This window comes from Centruroides sculpturatus, unplaced genomic scaffold (assembly GCF_000671375.1).
Source record: "Centruroides sculpturatus isolate CEXI.00-Female unplaced genomic scaffold, Cexi_2.0 scaffold1178, whole genome shotgun sequence".
Lineage (NCBI taxonomy): Eukaryota > Metazoa > Arthropoda > Arachnida > Scorpiones > Buthidae > Centruroides > Centruroides sculpturatus.
The window spans coordinates 210,604-221,091 of NW_019385365.1; the positions used below are offsets into that span (position 1 = coordinate 210,604).

At 31.6% G+C, this 10,488-nt stretch overlaps 1 protein-coding gene and 1 pseudogene across 1 annotated transcript; both read left to right on the forward strand.

Moving 5' to 3' along the window:
* The first annotated feature begins 1,543 nt into the window (after positions 1-1,543).
* Positions 1,544-3,429, forward strand: LOC111638174 (annotated as a pseudogene).
* A 174-nt stretch (positions 3,430-3,603) lies between these two features.
* LOC111638175 lies at positions 3,604-5,816 on the forward strand. Its single transcript, XM_023383839.1, has 2 exons — positions 3,604-4,161; positions 4,669-5,816. Exons 1-2 carry the CDS (start codon positions 3,814-3,816, stop codon positions 4,981-4,983), a joined length of 663 nt encoding a protein of 220 aa, XP_023239607.1. The 5' UTR covers positions 3,604-3,813; the 3' UTR covers positions 4,984-5,816.
* Positions 5,817-10,488: the final 4,672 nt, after the last annotated feature.

A 10,488-nucleotide genomic window follows, 5' to 3' on the forward strand; every position in this document is an offset into this window, starting at 1 on the left:
TATAAAATATAATATATATTATATTAATAAAAAGAGATTTTACAATTTTTAAATTTATAACAGACCAATGAATGGCTTATTCAAAAAGCATCATATTTAAGTTTGCTTCTCTTTCCAAATACATATAAGTACTATACAAGGATAGTCTCTTTTTTTGGGGGCAAGTGCAAGGATTGCTTCTTTCTTTTCGGCTCCATCACAATTCTATCATGATACAACAAAGTCATATGATGTCCTAGTTTTATGCATAATAGTAATAATAATAATAATAACAACAACTTTATAAAATGGAAAAATTGCATACTAAAGCATAACACTTGGAAACAATTCATATTTGAGCATCTTTATACTTTGTCCATGTTCAGGAAAGACTTAAATGACATTGTCATGATAAAGCAATTTTTCTGTTTTAATTTATTTTTGTGTGGATCATTATTCATTTAAAGTATAAATTAAAATCAGAATTGTAGTGTGACAAATTTTGACTAGTGATAAAATATTACAACTTTTTGAATTCCTTTCCCAGATATAATTGAAGATATCATTGATCACACTGACAGAACCAATGAAAGTCTCATTCGAGAAAGACGCCACACAGAAGTTGTAAGTAGGACATCTGGAGTTTGTTGTAAGTAATAAGCATATGGCGTTTTTATTATTGCTAAAGAGTAAAATCTGATATAGCTAAATATATTATATGTATAGTTATCACCAAAATGAAGTCATCTTTTGTAATAATACTCAATTTGTTATTTTGTAAACTTGTAACAATAGTTAAACCAAACGTCCAATATCAACTAGATACTTAATATTAAGTATCTAGTTAAAATAGATGAAGCAAAAAGAACAATTGAATTAAATGCTTTATGTCAAAGGTGTCTATTTTTGTAATCTATATTGAATTAAAATAAAATTTTGGGCTTTATTTTCAGATTATTGTTAGGGGAATGCCATAATGTTATATATACTGTGTTGAAATTTTGATTTATGAATGAAGTGGTAAAAATATTTCAAAATCTTTAGCATAGCTGGAAGTAGAAAAATAGGATGAAATGAGAAAAGAATTTTTTAAAAAAGGATGAATATAACTAATGTGCTCTATTGTTTAAGTGTAAAACATTATTCTAACATACTGTAGATGGTAATAAATGAATAAGGATGGATGACAATACAGATTTAAATTTTTTGAAGGAGGAGGGTATTGGATCAAGACTAAATGTATTAGTTGAGCAAAAATCTAAAATATTTGAGTCAAGAAACAGAAAGGTAAAGATTTAAAATTCGCTTCAGGCAATATATTAAAAATAGGATTTAATCTGATTATAGGCAAAATAAATGCTATTGTTAGTTTTTTTCTTTGAGAGTTAGGAAATTTGAGTATAAACTGCCAGAAAATTTATTTTTTTTTATAAAAAGATCATTTACAATTTTATTAAAGTAGTAGTTATAATAGATTTTACATTTATTATAATTTTTACATGATATCATATATAAAATAAGATACCAAGGATTATTATTATTATTTTTCTGTTTGCATCAAAAATTTTAACATTGTTTTTTAATTTATTCAGAAAGACTGAATACCACTTCTGTTAATAAATTCTTAAGTGTTTTGAATCTTAACAGTTAACACTTAGATTGGAAACAATTAAGACCAATTAATAGAACATAAACATAAAACATGAATGGAACATGTTCATTAATATTTAAATTTATTTTCTGGAAAGCACAATTATGTAATGTACAATGAAAGAATATAAGAGGCCTCAGTATGAGGCTTATTACACACACATTTTATTTAAAAATGTGTGTATAATAAGCAAATGTATGTGTAATGAGCAAAATAAAATTTAGAATATGCATAATTATAAATAAAACTTACAAATATACTACAGTTAACATCTAATTTCTGTCAAATATGTATTTTATAAAAAAATTTGCATCTTTATGTAAACAATAATAATAATAATAATAATAATAATAATGTTAAACAACACGCATTATGGCTACAATATCAGACCTGAAAAAACAACACAGTTTATGCTGTCGCATCTCACGTACATGGACAACATAAAACTCTATGCATCCACACAGAAACAACTTCATCAACTCCTACAAATCACACACTCATACACTAAGGACATACAAATGGAGTTTCGCTTAGACAATTGCAAAAAACTTCACATAGAAAAAGGAATCCTGAAGAAAGAAGACTTTGCACTTGGAAATGGGGACATTATTGAGTCCATGGAAGAGGGCGAGTTCTACAAGTATTTAGGATTCCAACAGGCCAAACTAATGGAACATACACAAATAAAGCAAAGATTAATTAAAGAATACCAAAGTAGGTTAAATGCCATTCTTAAAACACAGCTAAATGCAAAACACACAGTTAAAGCAATAAACACATATGTCATCCCAGTACTCACATACTCTTTTGGAGTTATACATTGGACTCACACAGATCTTGAGCAACTCCAAAGGAAAACAAGAACAATGCTTACTAAGCATAAACAACATCATCCTAAATCCGCCACAGAAAGATTAACCCTTCCATGTAAAGATGACGGACGTGGTTTGATTGACATAGTTAATCTTCACTATAAACAAATACAGTCACTGCGAGAGTTTTTCTACAGGAAACAAGAAACATCACAATTAAATTGAAGTCTTCAATTAAAATAAAGCAGTAATTCTAGCAGACTCAAATAGCACACCATTAAACTTACACTCACATCATACAGACATGACACAACACATAAAAAGCATAGACACCATTAAGCAAACATGGGCTCAAAAGGCACTCCATGGCAGGCATCCTTATGACCTGGCCCAGGATTTTGTTGACAAAACTGCGTCAAACAGCTGGTTAGATCGGGGATGCCTCTTTGGGGAGACGGAAGGATTCATGATTGCCACACAGGATCAGGTCATAAATACTAAAAACTACAGAAAACACATACTCAAAGATACAACACTCACAAATGACACATCATGCCAGAAACTATACAACACATCACTTCTGGTTGCAAGCTCTTGGCACAGACAGATTATTTACATAGACACAATCAAGTAGCGAATATAATACACCAAGAGCTTGCAAAGAAACACAACTTGGTAGACATTCACGAACCATACTACAAATACATTCCACAGACAGTATTGGAAAACAACATGTACAAAATGTACTATGACAGAGCCATAATCACAGATAAAACAATTTACCACAACAGACCAGATATCACACTCATTGACAAACACAATAAAATCACATACATTATAGACATAGCCATTCCAAACACTCAAAATGTACAAAACACATGCACTGAAAAAATTAGCAAGTACACAGAACTCGCCCAGGAAATAAGGCATCTGTGGAGGATGGATAGGGTGCTTATTGTACCTGTCGTTCTCTCCTGTACAGGTGTAATACCACACACACTACACAAAAGTCTGGGAACATTACAATTGAATAAAAATACATACATCACACTACAGAAGGCCACTATATTGAATACATGCCACATTGTTAGGAAATTGCTGAATTCACACACACTGACACACTTATTTAATTTTAGTTTTGTTTTGGTTGCTATGCCTTGACTCTGGTCCGGCATAGTACACAGCCATCGGTGTGAACCTAGTATAACTCACAAAACCCAACATAATAATAATAATAATGTTTTAGATGGTACGTTTTAAAATATACACTAACATCATATTCCTGTGCATATATGAGCATGCTCTTACAGATGAGACAAGATAGTATATTTCACAAAATTGAACAATCTCAATAGAAAAACAAGAAAACTTATGACCATTTATTGTTCACTACACCCACGCAGCGATGTAGATCAGTTGTATCTGCCTATAAGGTTGGGTGGTAGAGGCCTATTACAAGTAAAACAAACTGTTGAAGAAGAAAAATATGCACTGGCAGAATATGTCAAGGACAGTGGGGAGCCTGCACTGATTGCTGTCAATAATAGAAAACTCCTTAAAGCACAGCAGACAAAGAATCAGTATAAGAAAACTACATTACAAGCTAGAGCTGACAGCTGGCGTAATAAGGTGTTACATGGACAGTTCCTGGACAAAATTGAAGGAAAAGTGGATAAAGAAAGAACCTGGTTATGGCTTACCAATGGAGCATTGAAGAAGGAGACAGAAGGCCTGATTTTTGTGGCCCAGGAACAAGCAATCAGAACAAATGCAATTAAGGCAAGAATTGAAAAATCTGCTGACGATCCAACATGCAGACTGTGTAAAGAAGCTGATGAAACTATTGATCATATTCTCAGCTGCTGCAAAAAAATTGCACAGACAGACTATAAACAGAGAGACAATTCTGTGGCCAAAATGATCCATTGGAACCTGTGCCACAACTATCATATACCTATAGGAAAAAATTGGTGGGAATATAATCCCGAAAAAGTAGTTGAAAATGAATGTGTCAAAATACTATGGGACTTCTGAATTCAGACTGATAAAGTTCTGGAACATAATACGTCAGACTTCACAATTTTGGAGAAGAAAAAAGTGTGGATTATAGATGTCGCCATACCAGGTGACAGTAGAATTGACGAAAAACAAAAAGAAAAACTTAGCCAATATCATGACCTAAGAATTGAACTGCAACGCTTCTGGCATAAACCANCATTGAAGAAGGAGACAGAAGGCCTGATTTTTGTGGCCCAGGAACAAGCAATCAGAACAAATGCAATTAAGGCAAGAATTGAAAAATCTGCTGACGATCCAACATGCAGACTGTGTAAAGAAGCTGATGAAACTATTGATCATATTCTCAGCTGCTGCAAAAAAATTGCACAGACAGACTATAAACAGAGAGACAATTCTGTGGCCAAAATGATCCATTGGAACCTGTGCCACAACTATCATATACCTATAGGAAAAAATTGGTGGGAATATAATCCCGAAAAAGTAGTTGAAAATGAATGTGTCAAAATACTATGGGACTTCTGAATTCAGACTGATAAAGTTCTGGAACATAATACGTCAGACTTCACAATTTTGGAGAAGAAAAAAGTGTGGATTATAGATGTCGCCATACCAGGTGACAGTAGAATTGACGAAAAACAACAAGAAAAACTTAGCCAATATCATGACCTAAGAATTGAACTGCAACGCTTCTGGCATAAACCAGTACAGGTGGTCCCAGTGATTATCGGCACACTGGGGGCTGTGCCAAAAGATCTTAGTCGGCACTTACAAGCCATAAATATTGACAAAATTACTGTCTGTCAGTTGCAAAAGGCCACCTTACTTGGATCTGCTCGCATCATTCAAAGATATATCACACAGTCTTAAACGCTCGGGAAGTGTTTGACTTGTGGTTTTATGTTTTTGATAACCAGCATTTCTACCCTGTTTGCTGTGTGGACATTGAATGTTTTAGATGGTACGTTTTAAAATACACACTAATATCATATTCCTGTGCATATATGAGCATGCTCTTACAGATGAGACAAGATAGGCAGTATATTCCACAAAATATGTAAAACCTTAACTATTTCTTAAAAATTTTTATAGTATTGAAAGCATTTTTTATTTTTAATGATGATTACCACAGAGATGTTGATGAAATGTCACTGTACTAGAACATTTACATTTAATTTACATTGACACAGTAATGCAGTGATTTTATAAGTCAAAACAAGCTGGCAGATATAAGAGCATGTTCTTATAAGTGAAACAACATATATTTAAAAAACAAGAAAACAAGCAATTTTCACATATAATCTATCTATATATATATATATATAAAAATGGACGTGTGTGTTCCTATATTTCACTTTTTAGCCAAAACTACACATCGCATATGAATGGTGTTTGTATGTGGTAGTAGCCCCAAGTCTCCATTTGTGCACTATGGTGGTTGCGTCTCGATAGCTATAAGGGTGCGGGAGATATGGGGCTGAAAGTGGTTGAAAGTGGTTTTCTATTTCGAATTTTATGTTCGAATTTGTTTGAATTTAATTCGAACAATATTCGAATTTGAATTTAAACATAAAATTCGAATATTGGTTCGATTATAGAATGATTGTAAACGTTCCAGAAACGTTGAAAATAGTTCGTTTGACCGGACGTGAACAGGAGACATTCAGAAATAGAATCGGGACCAGGTCTCTAATTAGTCTGGAAACGGGGGACCTAATTCTTGCATTCTGTGAAAACGGGTAAGATTGGCTATAATGTAATTATCTTAATCTTCACTATCGTTACTTTTTGCCCACAAATAAAAACCCAGCGAAGCGGATCCTAGCAGCTAGTAGTATATATTTCCAGACAAATAAGAGCATGCTAAGTGTCATGCTTTCAGTGGCCAGTGCAGAGATGCAGTGAGGGGGTTCATGCAAAGATTTTATATTCATTCTAACAATTTTCTGTAGAGTGTAGATTATTATAGGTTATCCACATGAAATTACATTACTTTAAGTAATTGTTCAGCATTGTAAAATATATTCTGCATTATTTATCAAAATGATGTTTAACTTTACATTCTTATTTTACAGAATAATTTACAGATTTGTCCCAGTATTGACATTCAGGATAAGCTTTGTCTTTAAATGATTGCAATCATATCTGAAATCTTTTAAATGCAATCTACATTCAGTAACATAATTATAATTTTCAGATTCACTATTCTAAGAAAAGTTAGTCATAAATTTTGTCAAATGTTTTTTCAAATTGCACAAGAAAGCTTTACTTGATGTGTGTGCTTGTATTAATGCAATTTTTAAAAAGTCCAAGAAGTATGGAACTCAATACCTTGACTTGCATTTTGGTGTTATGTGATGCCTCCATAGAACTTTAAAAGGCTAGATACACTGTTGCCCTTCTTCCCATAGACTGCTTTAGTTTTTCAGTTGCCAATCATTGGCAGAAACATAATTTTGTTAATTTAGACTTTGTCTGCCAAAGATTGTGACTAATTTAGAAAACAAAAATTATAAATTAGAATAGACATAACCCAAGAATCTATTGTAGAGATTTTATTTTTGGCATTCAGTTCTGTATTCATTTCTTTTACTTAAATTTTTTCTTAGAAATGTTGTAAACTACTATGATTTACATGATTACTACCTTCCTGGAATCACAAATATTAATATATCTCCTCTTTGATTAGTTTATGGAATTGATTACAGTGGGTGATCAGTTAACAAACATAATCTGTTCCAAGACTTTGTTTGCTATCCGAATTGTTTGTTAACTGATTATCAATTTACCATACGTTTGTATGGTAATTTGATTAATTCGTTCTGGAGACCCCAAAAAATAAAAAATATACACTTTCTTACTACATTTATTTATATGTAATAATAAAAATACATATATACACAGTCTTGCATTTTTATTAGTTATGTTTTTTTTTTATTGTGGGATTAAAGAATCTGTCTAATGTCGATTGCTTTTATCTCTTCTTCAGGATTTTCATAAGTAATTAATAGCATTGTAATTGTAGAGATCCCCATGCCTATTAACCTCAACCTGGTTTGTATGCCATTCTAAGACTGTTGATCTGACATTCCCCACTTCTTCAAAAGAATTTTAATTAATAGCAGATATCAGCATTAATCGTCTTTTTCATAATAAAATATATCTTGCTGAGTTTCTTGGTGTTCTTCATTCAAGAGTTCTTGGCGTTCTTCTGCCATCAGATCCGTTTCAGGTTCCATTATAAGCTCTTGAATGATCTTTATTTCTCAGAAGTGATTTTTGTTACTCCTTTAACTGCTTGAGTCTTCTTGATTATACTGTATCTTTCTTAGATAAGATTGAACTGTGCCCTACTGTAGTTTTGTTCAAGCCATACTGCCCAGCAGTATCAGACATCTTCTGCCCACTCTCTACCTTTGCTATTTTACCTTTCAAAAATAAAACGTGACGCAAAACTTAACGAGTGCCCGCCCGACAGTCTCACGAATACTATAAAAGAATTGTTTCTGTCAGAAAAATAAAAGGCTGGAATTACGAGGGAGAGTTTCAAAGTTTGGAGGAATACTATCTGATGAGTATATTTCAGGTTGAGTGTCAATGTCAACATCTCCAGCGCTCCGAAAGGCTTCGAATTGTTGCCTGAAGACAAGGGAAAATCAACCGGTATTTGCTATTTTTGTCGCTTCTTTTTATGTTTGTTCAGTGAAGTGTTCGTTGTCCGATCATAAAAATCGTTCGCAAAAGTGTTCGTTATCCGATTTGTTCGTTAACCGATCACCCACTGTATTTTCATATACTTCCACATTTTCAGTACAGTAATACCTTGGTTTTTGTTGACTTTGGTTTTCGTCTATTTTTTCTGCGATAAATTTGTCTCGGATTTCGTCGGCATGCCCACACGACCTCACAACTAATTTGCAAAAACAAAGGGAGACCAACGCGTTTTCCTTCTCAGTGTGGCATTGTTTCTCGTTGTGTGAGCATTATTACCCCGTGCCTTTAGCCAAACAATTCCATTGCTTCCTTTTTGTTCCATCATAGGACCAAAGAAAGTTTCCAGAGCCAGCAGCCCTTCGAAGAAGAAGGCCAAGAACACAATCAAGTTGATGAAGGAAATGCATGAAAAATAAGAGAGCGACATTAAGATTGCTGAAATTGGCCAATTTTATATTAATTTCTTAAATTTTTAGTATTAAACACTATATTTATTCTGTATAAAATGTGTTTTTGATGTGTATTTTGGAGTGTCTAGAACAAATTAATTGGATTTACATTGATCCATATGGAAATAATTTGCTCGGTTTTCGTCGGTTTCAGATTTTGCCAATTGTTTTTGGACAGATTATTGACAAAAACCGAGGTATCACTGTATTTGCGAATTTATCTTTATTGTGAATCGAGAACAGGTAAATGGGCAAGCATTGCTTATATATCTATTTTATTTATATACTTATACTAGAGTTCTTTGTCACACTATTAAGCTGATCTGATTTTCTGACTTCTTGCATAGGAAATCTAAGTCTTTCTGGGTGAAAAGAAACAGATTTAAGATTATTCAAATAGAAATAATGAGTAATTTTCTCTTTGTTATTTTGTAGTCTGAAGATGAAACCAGTATTTGAGAAGTTTATAAGAATGACAATGTATTTATTGCCAGAAGAACCAAAGAGAGTTTAGGGAACTACTATCTTTATATACCTCCATTAATTTTTTTATCTTCTACTGTACAATTATTCTACTTCCAGTTAGAAAGAATAAAAAAATTTCTGAGAGTTTAAGTGTTATTAATAGTTAGATGAAAATAGATTGCATGTATTTCTAACATAGTCAATAAGCAAGCATGAGAAATAGAATTCATTCATATGATGGAATATTGCTTTTTCGAATGGAATTCATATTTTTGTATTTAAATGTGTATTACTGAAGATGAGAGTGTTTCTCTCAAATGTTAATAAAAAATATCTTGAATCCTCGAGTGTTGTTTTAGATAGATCTGTGTGTTTATGGAAAATGGAATCTTATTTGCCAAGATTCCAAGAATCAAAGTTTCTGTATAATTTATGTAAGCAATTGTATTTCTTCCTACGTGACACATTTTTATGATGGATTTTAAAAAATATTGCCCGCCAATGGCCAATTGGATAATCCACCAAACATTGTTAGCAGGTAATGGGTTCACACTTGACCAGCAGGTGATACAGAATTATCTGCCTTGGCAGATTATCACCTTCCATCCATCCATCCAAAAAATAAAACTTATGCAGCTGCCACTAAAATAATTCAAATTTTACTTGAAGGATTTAATTGTTAAGTGCAGAACAATCACATGAAAAACTCAAGTTATAATGTATTGTTGAAAATTTCAATTAAAAGTGTATAATTGTTTAAATTATACACTTTGAATTATAATATAATTTAAATGAATTATATACTTTTAAATTATTTTTAATTTCTTAGAGTTTGTTAAATGTATAGAGAAATTTAATTTTTCAATTAAAACCTTTGTATATTTTAATTAAAAATTTTTTGTGAAGTTAAACTAATGAAAAGAAAATAATAATAATAACATGTAATTACAGGTTATTATGTGATCATCATTGTTCTACTCATTGCAATTATTGGACTTGGAATTCCTTTGTTCTAAAGAAAATCAATTTTGTATATTCCATATATTTTTTAAAGAACTAATATATCAATAAAGAGTTTTAAGTAAAAAGGTATAATATCAAAATATACTTAATTAAAATGTATAATATTCTGAAATTGTTTATTTTACATTGATTCGTTTTTTTTAATTAATACAACGATAAGCGATGAATTTGTTTAATTTTCTTTGAAATTAAATTCTCCAGCTGCAACTATTTTTCTTTATATGGAACATTCTTAACAATTATCATATTTGAATATTTTAATAAAGAATACATATTTATTTTATAACTTTATAAGTCTTTTTAAGATGCGTATTTATTAAGTATTTGTTGATGGAATGAATTGAACAATAATATGTTTTCTTTTAATAATAGTTTCATT

Coding starts and splice junctions, on each gene's coding strand:
- LOC111638175 (XM_023383839.1), top strand. CDS start 3,814: ATGACCATTTATTGTTCACTACACCCACGCAGCGATGTAGATCAGTTG.